This window comes from Tasmannia lanceolata, unplaced genomic scaffold (genome assembly GCF_043159265.1).
Source record: "Tasmannia lanceolata isolate RefF3 unplaced genomic scaffold, GAP_Taslan_0.1 ptg000015l, whole genome shotgun sequence".
NCBI lineage: Eukaryota > Viridiplantae > Streptophyta > Magnoliopsida > Canellales > Winteraceae > Tasmannia > Tasmannia lanceolata.
Genome location: NW_027518692.1, coordinates 60,607,317 through 60,628,765, shown reverse-complemented (window position 1 = coordinate 60,628,765; position 21,449 = coordinate 60,607,317). Strand labels below are relative to the sequence as shown.

The 21,449-nt window shown below is 37.2% G+C and overlaps 1 protein-coding gene and 1 long non-coding RNA gene across 3 annotated transcripts; both read left to right on the top strand.

Annotated features, from left to right (window-relative positions):
• The first annotated feature begins 847 nt into the window (after positions 1–847).
• LOC143892802 (uncharacterized) lies at positions 848–7,154 on the top strand. 2 transcript variants are annotated; one of them, XR_013255625.1, is made up of 4 exons: positions 848–1,174; positions 1,436–1,478; positions 2,219–2,528; positions 6,521–7,154. It is a non-coding gene; the product is annotated as an uncharacterized LOC143892802 (long non-coding RNA). The 2 variants fall into 2 exon arrangements; XR_013255624.1 differs by lacking the exon at positions 1,436–1,478 and having other exon boundaries at positions 851–1,174.
• A 3,054-nt stretch (positions 7,155–10,208) lies between these two features.
• LOC143892801 (histone-binding protein MSI1-like) lies at positions 10,209–21,328 on the top strand. Its single transcript, XM_077397672.1, has 6 exons — positions 10,209–10,761; positions 14,969–15,295; positions 16,044–16,196; positions 17,121–17,245; positions 17,379–17,474; positions 20,787–21,328. The coding sequence occupies exons 1-6, from the start codon at positions 10,417–10,419 to the stop codon at positions 21,013–21,015; spliced, it is 1,275 nt and encodes a 424-aa protein (XP_077253787.1). The 5' UTR covers positions 10,209–10,416; the 3' UTR covers positions 21,016–21,328.
• The last annotated feature ends 121 nt before the right edge of the window (positions 21,329–21,449 follow it).

Below are 21,449 nucleotides of genomic sequence, written 5' to 3'. Positions count from 1 at the left end.
TTAAAGTCACGCATAAGGGAGAAATAGAGGGAAATGGGTCTGCATGTGGGAGATGCCTAACGAAACGGGTCTCCATGGGATCAGACATGCAAAGATGAAAGGATTTCCGGAAATTTGGGTCGAATCCGGTTCTAACCTCGCGGTTAATGTGATTTCTGATACATGGGATATGATTGCCCTTGGAAAGCTCTACCTATTTTTTCAAAAATACGGGAAGCTGTTCGTAGCTTCAGGAGTTAGCAAATTACATACATATGAAGAGAAGCTAACAATGTGGCTGATTTCCAAACTTGATTGCTGCTGTGAGGGAGAAGATATCAATTTAGAATGTGTTCCTCAAGAACTAAGTGATATCATCCTGCTGGATGCTTTAGGCACCAAATACCCTCGAGTATAATGTTTTGTTTTCTCTTGTATGTCCACTGTTGTGTCTCTGTTGCCCTGCTAGGCCCCTCTTTTGTATTTTGCTATCTTTATTGAATGATGTCTGGTCGGGGTCTGCCTAACCCCAGCTTACGCATAAAATCCTTACTATTCTAAAAGCGTAAACCAACGAAAGTTCGTCAACCAACTTTAGTCAGAATTCCCTCTGTATCCTGCCCTTTCTTTTTATTTAACTTCCAAATAGGTCCCAATTTTTCAGGGCATTCTCGTCATATCAGCCTCCTGATTTGCCCTCCATATCCGTTAAAAAAAAAACCTGCCGCATGTAAGCCACGCGTTTAGCGTTTCCACGTGTTGTCAAAGTCCCACAATGTGTATCACTTGATACCTTCGATTCTCTCACGTTTTTCGAGAAAGTAATCTCCATCGTCCGTTACATCAGCCCATTTTTGTCATTATGTTTTGTAAATGAAGTGTCCAAGAACTCATGGTCATCTCAACCAACCAGTTTTCTTCCCTGCTAATTCTCTCGACCACATCGCCATCTCTTCTCTCTCGACTCTATCGATCACTGCTTCTTCAGGCAATGACGGCACAGAACCGTCATATCACCTTCGTTTCCTATAGAAGATCTCCAGCGAGATTTTGTAGGCATTTTTTCCTCCTCTCCTTATTTTCTTTTACACTTTACCTTTTCTGTTTTCGTTAATGGCGAGTGAGTTCTCTTTCCATACTTATCAATTCGACTTTCAGCTTTACACATTTAGAATGATAAAGGGTCTTCCTCAAGGTACTCTCTCTCTCTTTTGTTTTACTTTTCCAGTTGGGGCCAAAGAGATTAGGAACCGGAAGGATCTGGAATTTCCAACCCTCTCTAATTCTCTGCAATTCCAAACTCTTACGCTTCTTAATCTCTCCGGTCCTTTATAATATGCGTTTTTTCTTCCTTTTATTTTTTCTTTGGAACTTTTCTGTTACCTGATAAGTGGGTCTGCATATGCTTTACCTCAACAGGATATTTTATTTTATTTTTTACTTTTTTATTTTATAGGTTGTGGATATAATTTACTCAGAGCTTTTTTTTTCTATTAATGGTGAGTGGGTTTCTTTATAACCATGGAAAAATAAACGTGGATTTTTTTTCCGGTTCTCTAATATTGAAATTCCATTCCAAAGATTTGTGTTTCTTCTTGTATTTCTTTGATTTTTACCTCTGAAATAGATTTCCTTTTCACAACTCTACTGTCTTGAAGAAGGTGATTGCAGATGGATATTGGTTATTTTAGAAAAGGGGAATAATCCTTTATTGTGAGCTTGCTCTATTAGGGCTCTTTGGGTGCATAATCTTATCTTTCTATGCTGCTTTCTTTGTTCAGTGATGACTTTCCAACCGATTCCTTAATCTTGATTTGCTTACTGAAATGTCTCAATTATGCTGTTTCTTTCTGTATATTTACTCGTTCTTTTTCCTTAGTTTGTTAATGAATCATCCAATTATTTGTAGATAAGCAACAAATTGATGGTACAAAGAGGTCTGCATAGCCACATGTGAAACCTTTTTTTTTTAAGAGCAATGATCAAATCCCCCATTATATGTGAATCATTTTTAACTCTTCTCTAACTTTTGCAATTTTTGCCCTGAAACTAATCTATAGCTAATAATTGGGGGCCTCCTAGGGATATTCTTATTTGTAAACAAACAAGAAACTTATGGTAAATTGAGGTCTACGATAGCCACATGTGAAACTTTTTTTTTTGTTGAAGATGATCAAATCCCCATTCTATCTGCATCATTTTAAACTCTCTAACCTTTTCAATTTTTGCTTTGAAACAGGTCTGTGGCTACTAAATGGGGGCCTCATAGGGATTTTCACTTGGCAAAGAAATGTCTAAATCTAATGTTCCATAAGAAAAATCTGGCATCTCATAGCATTTTCCGTTCTTGGATTCTTCCACTTTAACTTTACCCCTTATAACACTTACCAAATTGAGCAATGGCTTGTTTACTTCTACAGATTCCAAGGAGTTAATAAATGAAGCGTATGGCCGTCAGAAAATCCCAATTAAGGAAATCCCAATTAAGCAGATCTATGCTGCCATGAACAGTCTAAATGCTTTGAACTTCGTTGGCCACCGTGTAGCAGGTGAATATCTATTTCTAACTGCTGCAGTATTACCCTCTATTTCATTCTCAGAGATCAGAATTTCATCAAATTAAAACAAAAAACACACATCTTTCTTCTAAATATTTGGCACCAATCACAGAGGACAAAATACTAAGCACGGGAACCCTGAGAAAAACCAATATGATGAACTGCAAAAAATATGTTGTTTTACTTTTACAAAATCTGGCAATAAAATGCTTTAAAGATAAAATACAATAGAAGTATATGTGAATGTGTAGTCATATATTTAACACAGTGCTGCCGAAGAAGCAATGTAAATGGTCAATTGAATGTTTCTAAACATTTTTTATCAATCACCATGTGTACAAATATGTGTCGTGAACTCGTGATAGGCAACATTTTTTGAAAATGGAGTTGGCTTTCTTGTATCGAAGTTTGAGATACCCCTTTATGTCAATTCTCATGGTGGATATGCATTTTTTATATATCTATATAAACATTCATGCAATTAGATGTCATCCCCTCAGCAAAATAAAATAAAAAAGCTTACGTCTTTGAACATTGGGATCATAATCAGATCCTAGGGTTTAGGTAGATTTCTTAACAGCTTTCTTTCACTGTGACAAGAACAAAATATTTTAACATTTTATATTGGTTCCAGTAGAGTGGAGAAGCTCGGATATTTATGAATGCGAAGTCACGGTTATTGCGAATAATTCATTGTTTTCTTAAACTACATATGACTAAATAATCCTGTCATGACATATTGTAAAAACAATACTCTTGCTTATAATTACAACTTCCCGTAGCTTAATAATTATAATAACAAATATTATAATTGAATAATAAATTCAATTAAACTAATTAATGCTGTTTGGGATAACTCTCCCTACATCTCTCCTCCACACAATGAAGGCTTTCTATCATATAAATGATTTTGAGGTGTGAGATCTCTAGGATTCCAAACTTTCTTTATAGAGAAAACCATACCAACTGGCCATAGAATCAATTGTTTCTTCTTAACGATAGAATGAGTTAATAATACTTACTTGGCGAAAGACTAAAGTATGAAATGAGTGCATATAGTACTTAGGTTTACATTACATAGTGTTTGGACTGAAGACATGGGCTTGGATTGCTACCTTCTTCATTTGTGGTAAGCAGAAGCTATGCAGTTTTTTAAATTGATTTGAATTGATCTTTACCATTGATTTGGAATGTTTGGTTCTTGGTTGTGAGTGTAATCCTTTGTTTAGAAAAGGAGATGCAAAGAGAACGGCTTATTTCAGTCTTTCAATTATTATGGCGAACTTTATGCTTTACATTATGCACCGAACCTTCGTTCTGTCAATAATATTGTGGGCATATCACCGTTTGTCAACCTCTTCTATCTTTCCGTCACCATCGGAGCAAAAGTGGCCTTCTATATGGTGGTTTACATCATATGAAGCATGGATGGGGTTCTGTTTTTGGTTCATTGCCCATAGCTATGAGTATTTAAAATGTGGTCTTCTTTATTGGTACTCCTTTTTACAGACTCTGGCTACCGGGAGGAAACCTTCTTATGTGAGTCTCTCAAGTCCAATGCGTCTTTCTCTGGCAGTGATCTTACAATCCACACATATGATTTAATAATTCAAGATCTTTTAATTCTGGATTATGTTCCAGAACTAATATGATATAAATTAGTTCAAATTAGTTTTAGTTTCCCTTATATAAGGATTATACTCTTTCATAGCATGAAGATCAAGGATGTGGATGAAAATTTTTTCCAACGTAAAAGATATTTTTGTTCCTTCAGCTATGCTTAACCTATTAACTTTCATGTGCTAGGAGGAGTTATAGAAATTGTGGTACTTTTATTCTGATTTGTCTATTTCTTCTAGATGATGTTTTATGTTTTGTTCTTGAAATGTTTCTTCAGCTATGTTTAGCTTACATTTACTTTTTCATTCATTTTTTTGAATGCACATATTTTACATTTAGGCTTTAATAATATTGTCTTAGGTTTGTTTTGTTTGTTCTCTTTAACTATTGTTGTTTTAGGAGAACCTATACTTTTCTACATTAGATTACTTATATTGTTATGATGGTTAATTGGTGAAGCTTGCAATGATCAATTTTTTTGTAGCAGTATATTCTTATTAGTGTGCTCAATCACATCTTTTACCTTCCTACTTCGTGGCTGCCTTATTTGAGTGGGTGACTTTTGTGTAGCAATCTTGTCGGTTTATTTTGTCCGCTCTTTTTGAAGTGATGAGCCTTATTCTGTTTATCTTCTCAACTAAATGCTTCTTGCTTGGATGCCAGTTTTGTACTGCATTTCTGTGGTCCTTTGAACTTATAGCCATTTAAGTAATTTTGTACAATACATCAATTGAAATTTTGGCCATTAGTATCAGCTAATTGAGATTGTCAAGCTAGGGAGTGTGCATAACTGATACGTCTTTTTGAACTATGATTCATACTACACAAATGTTTCAATAACTTTCTCATATCTAATCCAAAAAATGAGCTTACTAATTGGAGATGGGGAAGTTTCAAGCACCTATTACTTTCAAGTTATTCCCCTGTTCAGTGACACAGTCTTAATCCTATTATGTTTCCTCATTGGCTTTTCCATTTTCAATTTTGTTGCGAACCAATTCTGGTTGAGCTCCATGTTTGCTGGCAATGTTGTTGGCCTCTCCAATGGTGTTGTTGCAGGATTGTCTAATATTGGTTTAATCAGAGAATTCAAATTGCTGAACTTGTAGCAGCTAGCTTTGGCTTGGTAAAGTTGATTTCTAGGTAAACGTTCATCTTAGGGGTGATGGTTTGGTATGAGGAGCAGGTTGCATAGCTTGGAGACAGTCCAGGGCATTGCAGGGCTTCTCTATATACTGTTTGGCCAGGTGGATTCACTTGGTGGATCCGTTGTCATGATGTTTGGTTTCTCTTTGTTTGCTCAAGCTGCTCCTGGGCTGACGTTTGAGGTGGTTCTTTTGGTTTCGAAAAGGCAAAACCTTGTTTGTTTTTCTAATCATATTCACAAGGTACTCTGCTTTAGACTTCTTATTCGATGGCTGAAAGTTATAACTGAAAGCAGAGTCAATACAATATCAAATCAACCTCAATTTCAGGTTCTTCGCGTGGTACAAGATTCAATTTCTTCTCAGAATAAGCTTTTAAATTTTGCAATTCCCAATTAGATGAATGTGTATAGATAATCCAGATTGAATGACCAACCTATTGTAGCAATCATAACATCCTAACCACATGTGGCACAGGGCTTGACACCAATTGCTTTCAATTTCTTCTCAGAATAAGGTTTTAAATTTTGCAATTCCCAATTAGATAAATGAGTACAGATAATCCAGATTGAATGAGAAACCTATTGTAGCAATCATAATATCCTAACCGCATGTGGCACAAGGCTTGACACCAATTGCTTCGCATATGTGGTAACCAAATCGGTTGCCAATGCTTTATTCTGGTTACTATTAATGAATTCGATGAAGTGTTTTTTTGAAGAGGAATGAACTCAATGCAGTACGCATAACAAATCGTAGATTCGAACTCGATCAAGACTTTACATGTTAAAATTTGGCTCAGTTTTCTTAAACCAAAAAACTTGATTGAATACTCACAAAAATCTCGATCTTTCCGATACCCCTTATGATTGAAGCTGGAGCGGGTAGACCATTGGGTATCTATCTCTGACATCCCCGATCACCGATCCTTTTGAAATTTGGACTAACACATATTATTTTTAAAATCATATTCATTGTGTACTAACTTGAATTTCAGTCAAATACTCGATCAAATATCAAGACTAAACAAGGCTGAGTTAAGTTACCAGTTTTTATACTTTGAATTTTTTCGGTGAAAGTGAACTGGCGAGCTTAAAATCATATTCATTGTGTACTTACGGTGACAACCCCTCTTGCCATGCTTTAAAATGACCCTTTCTTTATTTTCACTCTTTTTCTTTCTTGTGTAACACTGATGCATCTAAAAACTTGTTGCAGGTCCCTAGGGGTAATTTTCGGAATGACAGAAAGTGGTGAAACAGTGGGTGCGGTTATAACTCAACTTTTATTCTTTTCTGGCCTCAAATAGTCAAAGGAAACAGGCGTCACTCTGATAGGAATCATCATTCTTTTCTGCACCTGATACGCTTGATATGCTTCCCACTGAGGTGGAATGTTATGTGGCCCATCCATTGAAGCTAATGGAAGATCAAGGGGCCCATCCATGGAAGAAGATTACTTCCTGTTTGAATGTGATTCTAAGGAGAAAAAGAAATGTTTACATCAGGAAAGGCTACAATAATTCCCATAAGTGAAGAGGCTCATATATTCACCTCATAATTCTCTTTGATGGTGCACCTATACATGTATAATGTGGCTGTCTAAGTGCAATCTCAACTGCTGAGGATAGGATTAGGGTCATGTTGATCCCACGTTGTAACCTGTAATTAGCTTTTTATTTCTTGATGTGGGTTTAGTACTTCACTTCTTTCTCTGGTTGAGACAGTGAAAGTATGTATATGCATACACATCTACACATTCAAACAAGATGCAATTTAGGGTATTCATCTTTAGTTGCACGTGCATTGCACGTGCATCTCTTACTAGTAAAATAAAAAGGAAATTTATGGGATTCTTGGCTTCTCTTTTTTTCATTCTTGGCACCTAAAATTGCAGGGGAAGCCATTATTATAATAGTGACAGAACGCAGCCTAATATAACAAAAGGGAAATCATATCAGCGCTTCAATGTTTTGATATCCACGCTCTCCTTGCTTGTCTTTCAGTATTTAATGTGCTCGTTTTTTGGGAGCTGTAATAACCCATGTTGACAGCCATCATACTTGAGGAGATTGACATTTGGGGTTTTGTTTGGTAGAACCCTCCAATCGGACGACGCAACTCACTGAGATGAGGATGCGGTGGAATGCTGGGGAGCGAGCTTGAGTCAAGTCACGGATCTGGGCGTTCATTGCAGCCATCTCCTGTCTTATCTCTAAGACAAGCTGCTCGAATGTGCTGGATTGCTGCTCCGACACATTGGATCGTTGGTCAATCCTTTGCATGGATTCACATTGTTGATTGACCATCTTGGCTACATCTCGGACGCGTAGGTTAGAAGGATTGGTTTCAGCCATAGGATCGAGTGGCTCTGACACCAAATTGAAGAGCCGTGATATTTGTTGGGATTAAGAAAGCAAGTCTCTTAAACATTGAGTTTTTCATTTGGAAAAAATATCTGATACTATTCCATTATTTGTTACAGGTATAAATAGATAGCATCCAGAGCCTAGGAAGAGGAACTCTCCAACAAATAGAAAACACAACACAGGTCAAAAGACCACTTGGCCAGCTGACTTATTGAGGAAAAATAGCAACAGAAGCTAAAAAACAGGGAAGGACGTGGCTTGCAGGGTAAGCGGCCCACGTGCACGTATCAGGGTGGGGCAACACAGATCTATGAGTGCAATGTGTATTCTTTATGGACTGTGGTCTCTTGCCATTGAGAAAATAAGAGAGTAACTGAGATAGAGCTTATGGTTATACACTGATCTAGGTAACCAAATGTAAATTTGATTTCAATAATTGGTGTTTTTCTGTCGATTATTTTGTACCATTTTATTGTGCAATTTTTGGCTTAGAATCTTACAATAGGCCGTGTTTGGATTGCAGGATATTTCTATAAAAGTATGGAAAAGAAAAAGGCTTTTCAGACTTTCTTGTTTTTTCTATGGGATTTGTTCAGGACCATCGCAGAAGGCATTCCTTGGAACGGCTGTTGCATGAGTGAGCTGCCAAATGGGCTAAGATCTTGACTTATTAATTTAATTCATCTGTGGTGGCTGCTCTCTCATGCAACAGCCGTTCCGAGAAATGCCTTCTGCCATGGTTCCTAGCAAATCCTTTTTTCTAGTGTAGAATAACATGAAAATAAAAATAAAAAATCATAGACGTTCAACCACCGTAATTACAGGGACATCTAATTTAGAGAAAAGTACGGCCCTCATTCCAATGTTTAGTTAAAATACGGATTGAGGGCACATTTTAAAACAAGAACGAAAAAAGAGCTAAACTTTAAAATCGGGTGGTCAAAAGACTCTGATACCCTTATGAATCGACAGAGTCCTCCTTTTTCATTATTGCCTCCTAAATTGGCATGATTCACGAGGCTTCCTTTGGTTCATTTAAATGTGAATTTGAACCGAGAGAATCTTGGGTTCGTTTCTATCTTAGCCGTCGGAAATAACTAGAGACGGATGGATCTTGACACGTGTTGGAAAACTTTTTTGAACCCTGACATTATTGTACTTTTTGGAACACTGATGTTATCTTTTCTCACTTATATTTTCAACACGTGTCAGGCATCCATCAATCTCTAGGTATTTCCGACGGCCAAGATAGAAATAATGGGTACGCCGATGGAAATAGTGGTTACAGAGAGGGCAATAATGGGTATGCCGGCGGAAATAATGGGTACGTCGATGAAAATAATGGTTACAGAGAGGGGAATATGATTGGTATGCCGATGGAAATAATGGTTATAGAGAGGGGAATAATGGGTACGCCGGCGGAAATAATGGGTACGCCGATGGAAATAATGGTTACAAAGAGGGGTATTATTAGAAGACGCCACCGTTTCATATTGATGTCCACGTGTCATGGATCCGACCGTCTATTCATATTAGCGACGACCAAGACTTAAAGGAACCCAATGACTCTGGGTTCACAGAAAGATTTCAATCCAAACCAAACCGACTATGTATAGAGCCGCTAACATTCCAAAAAGTTTTTCAACACGTGTCAGGCATCCATCCGTCTCTAGGTATTTCCGACGGCTAAGATAGAAACGAACCATGGTTCTGTGACTTCTGTCGGTTCAAATACCAGACGAACCAGATGAACCAAAAGAACCTCGTGAAACACGCCAGTAATGAAAAAGGAGGTTGAATGACATTTATGTTGATGTTAGAAGGGTATCAGGGTATTTTTCCAACCCGATTTTGAAGATTAGCCCGTTTTTTGTTCTTGTTTTAAAAGGAGCCCGCAATCCGTATTTTCACTATACATCGGCCTGCATTCCGTACTTTTCTCTCTAATTTATCATGATAGTCCTCTAAACAAGCCATAAACATATCATTTCAATCAAAATTGTGGAAACAAAAAATTTTTCCTCAGAAAAAGTTTTCTGCAAGAAATATTTATCCTGCAATCCAAACAGGGAAGGGTGGATTTTACTCCATAATTCATATATACCAAAACCTAGGAAATAAATAGTTTCGATCATTGAGCAATTGTATATTTGTAACCATTTCCTTTTTTGCCCTCTCATATTTTTTTTCCTTTCATCCATCTAATAAGAAACCTGATTTTTAGAGTTATCTTAGCTCCTTTCATTTCGGCGTAAAATGTGGGTAAAAAAAATTTACAGCCATTTTAAAGCGGAAACGTGGGGGTAAAGTTTGTGAATGAAAAGTATTTCTGAAGTTTCCTACTTTTATCACACTCAAAAGATAACTTGAACGAACTCTATTCAATTTTTACAGAGAGGGGCCATCTATTTATGAAAATATCCCTCTAAATTTAACCTAATCATATCATTTTCCTCTAAAACACTGAAAGAAAGAATTTTCCCAAGGAAAAATTTTCCGTCAGGAATATTTTTCTTCTTACGACGGTGAAGGTAAATTGCCCTCCACTCAAAACACTCCAAACCCTCAAGTCTCTTCAACCAAAAATCTGCCTTTTTTTGCGAATCCATATCAAAGCCTCTTCCCTCTTCCCTTCTTCTCCCATCTCTCTTCCCTCCAAATTTCAAAACCCTACAACTCAATTCCCCAAACCCTAAAAAGAAAAAAACAATAAGCAAAGAGTGAAGCGCAAGTATAAGCATCAGCCATGGCTAAGGACGAAGAGGAATTCAGGGGCGAGATCGAGGAGCGTTTAATCAACGAAGAATACAAGATTTGGAAGAAGAACACTCCATTTCTATATGATCTGGTCATCACACACGCTCTCGAATGGCCTTCGCTCACCGTACAATGGCTTCCGAATCGCGATGAGCCGCCTGGGAAGGACTACTCTGTGCAAAAGATGATATTGGGGACTCACACCTCAGAGAATGAGCCCAATTATCTGATGCTAGCAGAAGTCCAGCTTCCCCTCGAGGACGCGGAGAATGATGCCAGGCAGTATGATGATGAGCGCGGCGAGATTGGTGGGTTTGGTTGCGCTAATGGGAAGGTATATGTGGTTGATTTTGATTGATTTGTGCATATTATTACGGTGTTTATGGGGTAGTTGTAATGTAGTTAGGGTTTTGCTAACACTCGTTGGAAACTTAATTTTACACATGTTTTGACAAATGTAGTTAGGGTTTTGCTAACACTCATTGGAAACTTAATTTTACACATGTTTTGAGACTTTGTTTTTTTGGTCAAAACATGTGCAAAAGTCTTTAAACATGTGTAAAATAATTGCAAAATTAAGTTTGCGATGCACCTTTACGCAAAATCCATGTTAAGCATCATTTAATTTACCATTGGGATGTTGAATTTGCACATATTTTGATATTTTTACACATGTTTCGAGTTTGTTTCCTCAAATATGTGTAAATTCAACTTAGAAAAACCCGTAGTTATTATGTAGTTGTGGGTATGTGTTTGAGGGCCCCCCACGCTGTTTCTTCACTCGAGTGCATATAACTTATCTGCACAAGAGTGCAGAAACACTTTATATATACATATGAGAAAACGGTTCCTACACATATGTGTAGAGAGTTCTCTACACACTAGCTTAAAATACAGTGGGGGCCCACATTGTTTGAGTGATCCAAGCCATCCATTTTAAAGGGCCTCACATAGATAGGGTGTCTACAAAAAATCAGATCCATAGGATCATCCCAACCCTATGATTTGTGGAGGTAAAATGGATGTCTTTAAACCTTCACAAATTAGTCCATTTTTTGCCTCCACAGTTCGAATGGTTAGGATGATCCTATGGATCTGATTTTTTGCGGACACCCTATCTATGTGAGGGCCTTAAAAATGAATGGTTTGGATCACCCAAATAATGTGGCCCCCACTGTATTTTAAGCTAGTGTGTAGATAACTTATCTACACATATGTGTAGGAACCGTTCTCTCTCTCTCTCTCTCTCTCTCTATATATATATATATATATATATATATATATATATATGAGAAAACTGTTGGTGCGCTTAAGTTGTTATAACGCCTCCCATTCGTTTAAATGTTTGGGTCTTGCTGGGTCCCGCTTAAGCGCACCAATGAGAGGCGTTATAACTTAAGCACACCAAAAAAATGGTGCGCTTAAGCTCACCAATAGTTCTCTCTCTCTCTCTCTATATATATATATATATATATATATATATATATAGAGGAAACTTATGGTGAGCTAGCTTGCCCAATCACATGAGGGCCCACTTTGTTAGGATGATCCAAACCATTCATTTGAAAGTCCCTTACATAGATGGGGGATGTACCTGTGTCTGTCCATTTTTGTCCTCCACAAATGGAGGGGTTAGGATGATCCTATGGAGCTGATTTTTGGTACACACCCTATCTATGATAAGGCCTTGCAAATGAATGGTTTGGATCACTCCCCAAAATGTGGGACCCATGTGATTGGGCAAGCTAGCTCACCAACAGTTTCCTCATATATATATATATATATATATATATATATATATATATATATATATATATATATATATATATATGAGGAAAGTGAAGCTACACCACCGAGGTAGCTAACTTAGCTACACCGCCGGCTTAAAATACAATGGGCCCACATTGTTTTGGTGATCCAAAACATTCATTTGATAGGCCCTCACATTGATAGGGTGTGCCCCAAAAATCAGCTAGGTAGGATCATCCCAACCCTACGATTTGTGGAGGCAAAAATGAACGTGTAAAAACCTTCACAAATCTGTCCATTTTTGCCTCCACAGTTTGAAGGGTTGGGATGATCCTACCTAGCTGATTTTTTGGGCACACCCTATCAATGTAAGGGCCTATCAAATGAATGGTTTGGATCACCAAAACAATGTGGGCCCATTGTATTTTAAGCCGGCGGTGTGGCTAAGTTAACTACACCGGTGGTGTAGCTTCACTTTCCTCTATATATATATATATATATATATAAGCATAAATTTATATCTGAAGCATGCAATCCACAATGCCACATAAATTTATTTTTGTGGGTATGGGATCCTTTTAGATGTGAAATGACACATTTCTATCTGTTCATTTTGGGAGCTTTTATGTTGCTCTTCAAACTTTTTGGTTTGATTTTTTGTGTCTTGATGGGGTTGGATGGATCGAGACGATAAAGGGTTTTGATGTCTTAAATGATTGCTTTAGTTACTTGTTCTAGTTAAATGTAATTTACATGATCTTTTATCAATTGAAGAAAAGTATAGCTATGCATAAATTTATAACTGAGGTATGTGATACACTTCAAAATCAAGAAACAGAGTCAGTGGACCAAGCACTTCACACAACAGAGAGCGTAAGACTTCAGAGAAATATAGGTCAACCAAAGTGGTTGTCTGATTATGTATCCAAGTAATAAGAAGCTGATGCAATTACAAGGTTTAAGACAAGTGATGTTAGTTAGAACCATAGTTAAGGGAAATAATGTTAGTTAGAACTATAGTTAGTAAGTAAGCTGATGTGACTGAAGTAGTTAAAACAGTTGTAACTGTTAGGAGCTAGATATAAGCAGGGTAATTGTAAAAGAGGGGGATATCAAAGAAATTTTCTCAAGCACTTCTTTCTTCCTTTCTTTCTTATTCTTCTTCTATTCTAAGATTTCTTCCATTAAATCAAGGATACTTTCAGCATTCTGAACTGTTAGAAGTATCAGTATGTGATCCCAATTCATGCGAGGGTTACAATCAATGGAAAATTTACTCATTTTCACACAATCAATGGAGAATTTACTCATTCTCACCTTTTCCAAAATGGGTGTTCATGTTGCATCCCATATGGACCGACAGGAGAATTTGATGAGTTTCCTGAGGTTTCAGATATAAATGATGAGGGGAATGCAGTGTCTCCATTTAACTATTTTATGGACTTCAAAGAGTCTGCTTTCATCCGTGTCATCAACTGTAGCTTGCCTCAACATCTTAACTCCCATTAGCTCTGCCTTGAGATCTGTTGTGATTCTTTCTGTGTTCACAAATACTGCAACGAATTGTCACATGGATAAACATGTCTATCAACTTACTCTAGCAGGCTAGAAATTCATTTAAAAGACATCTCAAATGGCAGCCCATACACTCGTTTGCCTAGATTACAAATACGAAAAGCTTAAAATGTTTTCTATGACTCATTGTCTTTTTTAAATTTGTGAAATTTCTTTAGGATCTATGGGAGCTCACAATCGTTTTAGCTTTTCCTGAAGCGAAAGATGAGGATAAATGATGTAGCTTGGATCTCACAGCTTTTGATTTCTGCAGAAATAAACAGAAAAACAAGAAAAACATGAGAAAACTTGCGAAATTAGAGAACTTTAAATTCTTGAAAGAAAAATTGTAAATTCAATATTCATACCAGTTCCAAAAGGGTATCAGCCATATAGATAAAATTCTTTTTCTCCACTTTCTGTTTTAAGCTAGAACTCTTATTTCTAATCTTATTCAACCCCTAAATCAAGACAATTGGTTGATGATATCATTCTAAAAACAGAACTTATAAAACAACTGCAAATAAACTGGACCCCTATTAGAAACTTATTTGAATCCAACTTAAAAATTAAATAAAATCAAAGAAAATTATCCATACATAAAATCGGCAAGTAATGCAAAGTTTGAGTATAAACGCATCGGAAAAGGATATTTGAAACGGATGAATGGAGATGACCAAGATGGAAACAATTGTCAGCACCTTTTAACTCTACGCTGGAATATGCTTACACGAATTCACAGTATCACACTCCATATGTTTAGGGCTATTGCCATTACAGTTTCAGGAATGGATTTTAATTTTTGGTATGAGATGATCCACAAGTTCGGCTGTAGTGGCATCTCTCCATATGATGTTTGTCATGAGGACCCCTATTAGAAACTTATTTGAATCCAACCTAGAAATAAAATAAAATCAAAGAAAATTATCCATACATAAAATCGGCAAGTAATGCAAAGTTTGAGTGTAAACGCATCGCAAAAGGATCTTTGAAACGGGTGAATGGAGATGACCAAGATTGAAACAATTGTCAGCACCTTTTAACTCTACGCTGGAATATTCTTACACGAATTCACAGTATCACACTCCTTATGTGTAGGGCTATTGCCATTACAGTTTCAGGAATGGATTTTAGTTTTTGGTATGGGATGATCCACAAGTTTGGCTGTAGTGGCATCTCTCCATATGATGTTTGTCATGAATCAACTATAATATGCTATTTTGAATTTTCATTTCCAGGTGCAAATAATTCAACAGATAAATCATGATGGGGAGGTTAACCGAGCTCGCTATATGCCTCAAAATCCTTTTATTATTGCGACAAAGACAGTTAGTGCAGAAGTGTATGTTTTCGATTATAGCAAGCATCCATCGAAGCCTCCCCTAGATGGTGCATGCAATCCTGATCTGAGGTTGAGGGGCCACAATACCGAAGGATATGGTTTATCTTGGAGTCTTTTCAAGCAAGGCTATCTACTGAGTGGTTCTGATGATGCTCAGATATGCTTGTGGGACATAAACGCAACTCCTAAAAACAAGGCTCTTGAGGCTCAACAGATTTTCAAGGTAAGCTCTTAATGTAGCTATTCCTCATATAAATTGTTTGCCAATTTTGTGTTGAGTCAGTGATTCCCAATCGAATAATTTGTGATGATTGTATTGGAAAGAAGATTTCTTCTTTTTGGTTTGTAAAGTGTATTCTTTCTTCTTAATTAACTGGAAGGGTTCCCTCCAAACTCAGCTTGAGTGTTTCCCCTATTGATGATAGTTTCAAATGTGTAGCATTAAGTTGCGTAGTGTCTCAACTCCGAGGTCACAGGTTCAATCCTATTAAATGTATCTTCTCTGTTTTTCCCTTTCATAATTGATTCTTTGCTACTGTTACCATCATCCTTCTGATTTACATTATGCTCCATTGGATAATTTGTGATGATTGAATTGGAAAGAAGATTTCTTTTTCTTTTTTGGTTTGTGAAGTATATTCTTCCTTCTTAATAAACTGGAAGGGTTCCCTCCAAACTCAGCTTACTTACCAAAAGATAAAAAAGAAAAAGAAAATAAGGGCCAGGATGTTGAAACTAAAGTGGAGTGCCCATGATTCACTTCTGTTGGGTGTGAAAATTCATGTGCAATCCCAATTATTCATTGATATCTTATCATTGCCATTTCGTTATATTTCAATTGACCTTAAGAACCATATTTCGTCCTATACTTGAAACAAACAGGAAAAATGAAAAAAAATGATACTACCCTGTTGGCATTATGAGACTGTAATTCTCAAATATTCACTGTGCTGCGGACTTCCTGTAAATAGGTCCATGAAGGCGTCGTGGAAGATGTTGCATGGCATTTGAGACATGAATATCTGTTCGGTTCAGTTGGTGATGATCACTACCTGCTTATATGGGATCTACGCACACCATCAACCAACAAACCTGTCCAATCTGTAGTTGCTCATCAAGGTGAGGTGAGTACTATGATTTCCTCCTGAGTAAGGATTTTTTCTCTCTCTTTTTTCCATCGTCTTGCTAGCTTTATTAACAATTTGTAAGTCACACATTAACCTCATTTTCTCTAAGTTGTCCTATTTGGTACGATTCTTGTTGGTATTCATTTATGAGGTCAGTTTTACAAATGAATATCATTGCTTGTTACATTTGTAAGTTGGAAAGCATCTGGACTTATCTTTCTTTCGAGATTCAATAGTTGAAAGCAAAGCAATTTTTTTCAAAAAAAAAAAAAAAAGTTGAAAGCAAAGGAAATAAATGATTCAATAGTTGAAAGCAAAGGAAATAAAATGACTCCTTCAACTACCTAACACCATTCAGATAGTCAGCCTTAAAGGTGAGGGTCAAATCGTCCGTGGCTAGATGAGTTGATTCAGTCGTGGGTTTTACTTGTCTTATTTGTCCAAAACTCCAAATCAAACAAGTCGATTACTTCTTACATTTTTTTTTTCTTTAAATGGTTGTGATTACAATAAAGTAGTTGTTTGTTAAAATTGAACATCTGGTTAGGCTTGCAGCCATAATTAAAATTGGAAAATGGCCAAAACACCCGGTGCAATGGAAAAAAATAGGAATTATAAAATGGGCTGAAATATCCTTGCTAGTGTTGGAAATACCTTATTTGAGTGTATGGACATTTGCTGTGGGTTTTATGATCATTTCCTGTTTCTCCTCAATGTAGGTTCTTACATTTATATTTTTTTATTCTTTTTCGCAAAAATGTTGTCAGGGTTGTCCTTCATACATCTTTAATTATATTTATGAATTTATTTTTTCGAATGGTGTATTTATGAATTTATCTGAGTCCCAAATTAATGAATGAGCTGGTGTATTCCAAATATGCAACTTGATGACAAGCCTTTCCTATAATGGTTTTGTGATAGGTTAATTGCTTAGCATTCAATCCTTTCAATGAGTGGGTTCTAGCAACGGGTTCGACTGATAAAACTGTTAAGCTGTTTGACCTTCGAAAGATTAGCACTGCTCTCCACACCTTTGATTGCCACAAGTAAGTGTTCTCGTTTATGTGATACTGTTAATTGGGTTGCCTTGTTGATTCCGTCATTAATCTGTCCTTGTTTGATTCTCCTCATCTAAATACTTCATGGACTAAATTTCTTTTTTGCGGTGAACAACAATAGGGAGGAGATTTTCCAAGTCGGATGGAGTCCGAAAAATGAGACGATATTAGCATCATGCTGTCTTGGTAGGAGACTTATGGTGTGGGATCTGAGCAGGTATTTGCTGAAATGCCACTCTTTTTTTTTGAATTTGTTAACTTTCTTTTGTAATGTCGAACTGGTGTTTTTCCCTGGCGTGGAAATATATATCTCTGCTTTATCTGCTTGCCTACCCAACTAGACCTTAATGCTTTTACTGACCAGATTAGGGAGCTCAATTTGATGTCTTCTCCACCCCACTCTTTTGCTATACTAATATTTATTGGTAAATGAAAAATACAAAATTGGGCCTATTCCATCTACAAAAGTGGGACATCTTGCTGGCCCAGTTAGCCAAGTTAGCACACTAAGGGGTCGTTTGGATACGCGGATTTTAGAATCTTGGATTTCCTCAAAATCCTGGATGGGAGACGAGAGAAGGAGACCGTCCGTTGTTTTCTGAATATTTTTTTTTGAAAGATAACAAATTTTATTCCAAAATAAAACCGATACAGAGAGGGACAAGCTTTTCCAACTGAACTGTACAAGTCTCTATGAAATACCGCAAAAGGAAGAAAAATTACAGTAAGGCCTTCAGTAAATCAGAGCATATGACATTTGTTTTCTGAATTCTCGCCCTTCTTCCCGTCAAGCGAGAGAGTAGGAGATCGTCACGTGTTTTAAGGTTTTAGAAATCTCAGGATGTGGGAGAGATCTCTAAAACCTGGATTTCTTACTTAAAATCCAGGACAATGGATTGTAAAATCCAGAATTTTGCACTGCTTTCAAACTAAAACCTGGATTCTAAAATTCACGTATCCAAACAGCCCCTAAATGTTGGCCTCTCTGTAAGTGTGAACAGTTCGAAAACCCCCCTCCCCCTCCCAATGTCAAGTTTAGGAACTCTGGAGTCCAGAAAAACCTGGTCATCCTCCACAAAGTGTTCCTTGTTTGGTCAGAGCATGGTACGACATGGTTGGAGTTGCCCGTAATATCCGGAACAACAATCTTGACACTGGCTCATCTAAGCCCCAGTGCCAAAGCTTCACTTTTGGCACACTCAAATCCATCTTGCATGAAGATTTGTGAAGGATAGTATAATTATATTTTAGAGTAGCAAATGACATCAGTAAGTCCAACTGGGACAGTGTTACCTTGAGTGCAACATCAAAGTTCAGTTCATCAAGACAGGGCCAGGGTTACCTTGACTGCAATATTAAAGTTCAGTTATCAAGCCTTTTTGGCTGGCATTGTTTTGTCATGGAAAAAGAACATCATTCCAGTCTCATTTCTAGTCAATTTCCTAAGGCGTTAGATTAATATGCAAACAACTCTAGTATGGTAATGTGTCTGATTTCATGCTAATGTGACTGATTTCTCCAAGTTGCTAAAGAGAATCCATATTATTCATCTATTTGTCCAAGATACCTCTCTTTTGTCCAGAAATTGATGAAAACACCCTTGGTGAATTGATTATCGAAGCGCTGTTGTGGTATTACAAATCTTTCACCTTTCCATGAAACATCTCTGTTCGGTTAAACCATTTGCTGCAGATAGTTGGTGGAATTTGCACTTTTTTCTGTCAAGTAACATTGACTGAGTGGTTGGTGGATTGCCCCTGGGATAGTGAAGAGAAATTGCTTTGGGGACTATGCCTTCATGCAACTCTTTGGACTGTTTGAAAGGAGAGAAAAATGTGGCCTTTCTCTGGTAAGGTGAAGTCTATTGGACGGCTTGGCAAGAGATGGTGTGGACCGCCATTGAGTGGTGTAGTATGTGTAGGCCAATAAGGGATTAATCTGAATTTCAGTGAGTGTAGTATGTGTAGCCTTGGTCACACTGGCCTTGGTAGGATTGTTATGGATCGTGATGGGAAGGTCAGGTTAGCCTTATTGGGCCTGATTGGGGTGAGGGACTCTAATAAAACTGTTATGTTGAGGGATAGTACCCGATAGTGGTCACTTCATCTCGAGCCGTTGATCATGGAAGGATATTCTAGTAAAGTGATCAGGTGTATCTAGTCTAAGGAGGATTTCCCGTGGATGTTTATGGACTATATTGAGATAGTGGATTTTGTTGAGGCCTTGAGGGGCATAGTCTCTTACCCTTTTTTCAGCACATTCGCAGATCTGCTAATGAGTTTCTGAGGGATTGTTTGGTTCTGTTCTTGTTTTCTTTGACTTGTCCCCTCTGGCTGCTGGGCTTTAATCTGAGTTTTGTTGGTTTTCCTTTATTCTTACTTCGCCCATCTCAGCCTTTGAGCTTGTACAGTTTGGTCTTCTTAGCCTTCAACATAACATGTTAGGCCAAGGATCAAAACTGCAGTAGCAAGTGCTGACTTTGGCAACCCATTAACCTATCCGATTCCCAGGTCTTATACATAATGCCAGTCGATGTTTCTCCTCCTAAGGGAAATAATGAATAAAAAAAGAATGCACGAAACTATAAATAATCGTGGACAATAAATGCTAAACCTTGTGTTTTTCATAAATATGAAATATTTATATTGGATGAATGCAATCATGCACAGGAAAAGATAAATAAAGAACAGAAAAAAAAACAGGTAACATTAAGAAATAGCTTGACCGTGCGAATAAGAAGGAAAAAAAATGTAAGAAATAACAAACAAATCTTAAAATCAACCCTATGCAATCGCTACATACACATAAAACATGCACATCTCAGTTAAACATATTTAATTTCATAAATATCCAAAATTAGAGAAGTCAATATAATAGGAAACAGAAGTTACAGAACCCAAATTTACCTTTTTTTCTCAAAAATAATAGGAAACCAAACCCTAAAAGTCAAAATGAACTACATGGCCTGATTAAATGCTTCAGTCGGTTGGAAAGCAGCATATCGTTCTTTTCTTGCTCAATCTAGAATCCTAAAACTGTAAAAAAAAAAAAAGAACATTTCCCAATAACTCGGCCAACACAAAATAATGGAAATAATTAGGAAAGTCGGAATCTTGGTTGTTTTTTTCTATGAAACCCAGTCAGACTGCCCCAAGTGATAGTGTGGCGACCCTTGGGAAATTAGACCTTGTTTCTTGAGAAACCCCATGTCTTGCGCTCTTTTATTTGAGTTTATGCTCCTTTGAAATAGCACCAAGGAAGAGGGAAAACTCCATTAGCCTATATTATTATTTTTTGAGGCAGATCAGCCTTTGTTATTGGATGCCAATCACTTGCATGGTTAACCAATCAGGAACTACCATGTGTGTACTGCATTTTAAGCCATTTTGTAATGAATCTTGACAAGCTTCACAAGGTCCTTCAATAAAACGAAGCTGACCACTCCAAGCTTCGATAATAAAATGAAATTAACTTATTCTCATAGCACACTAGTATCAGGCATAACTGAAAAGGAAAGCCCCTTTTGCAGAATTGATGAAGAACAGACACCAGAGGATGCAGAGGACGGCCCACCAGAGTTGTTGTTCATTCATGGAGGCCACACAAGCAAGATCTCTGATTTCTCATGGAACCCTTGTGAAGATTGGGTTGTTGCCAGCGTAGCCGAAGACAATATCCTTCAAATCTGGCAGATGGCCGAGAACATCTACCATGACGAAGATGATCTACCTGTTGACGGACCCACCAGAGCCGCTTAACTTCACAATCTTGTAATTTCCTGTGCTGCCAAAGTGAAAGGTAAGGAGAAGATGAAGATAAATTGGCTGCATTCCTCTACGTTCTGTTTTGGTTGTTGCAACTAAGGATCTGATCTCTATAGTCTTCCCTGCAACAGAAGTTGATGTTTTCTTTTTAATTATAGTTATATTTAATTTTATGCAGTTTTAATTATAGTATTATCATGTAACTTTAGTCATGTTGTGTTCATAACCCTTTTGATGCATCTACAAACGCTGTAGTTACCAGTAACTTCAGTTGTTGAATATTGTACTAAGTTGGGTTGTGGTTGTATTGGCTGACTTGCGAAGACGCCCCTTTCCCTCTTCCTTTTGGTGCTTGTGTTTTGAAGATTTAGTCTTTTTTACACGGGGGTTCTAATGTTAGTTTAGTTGAGATTGAGGAATGATCAATG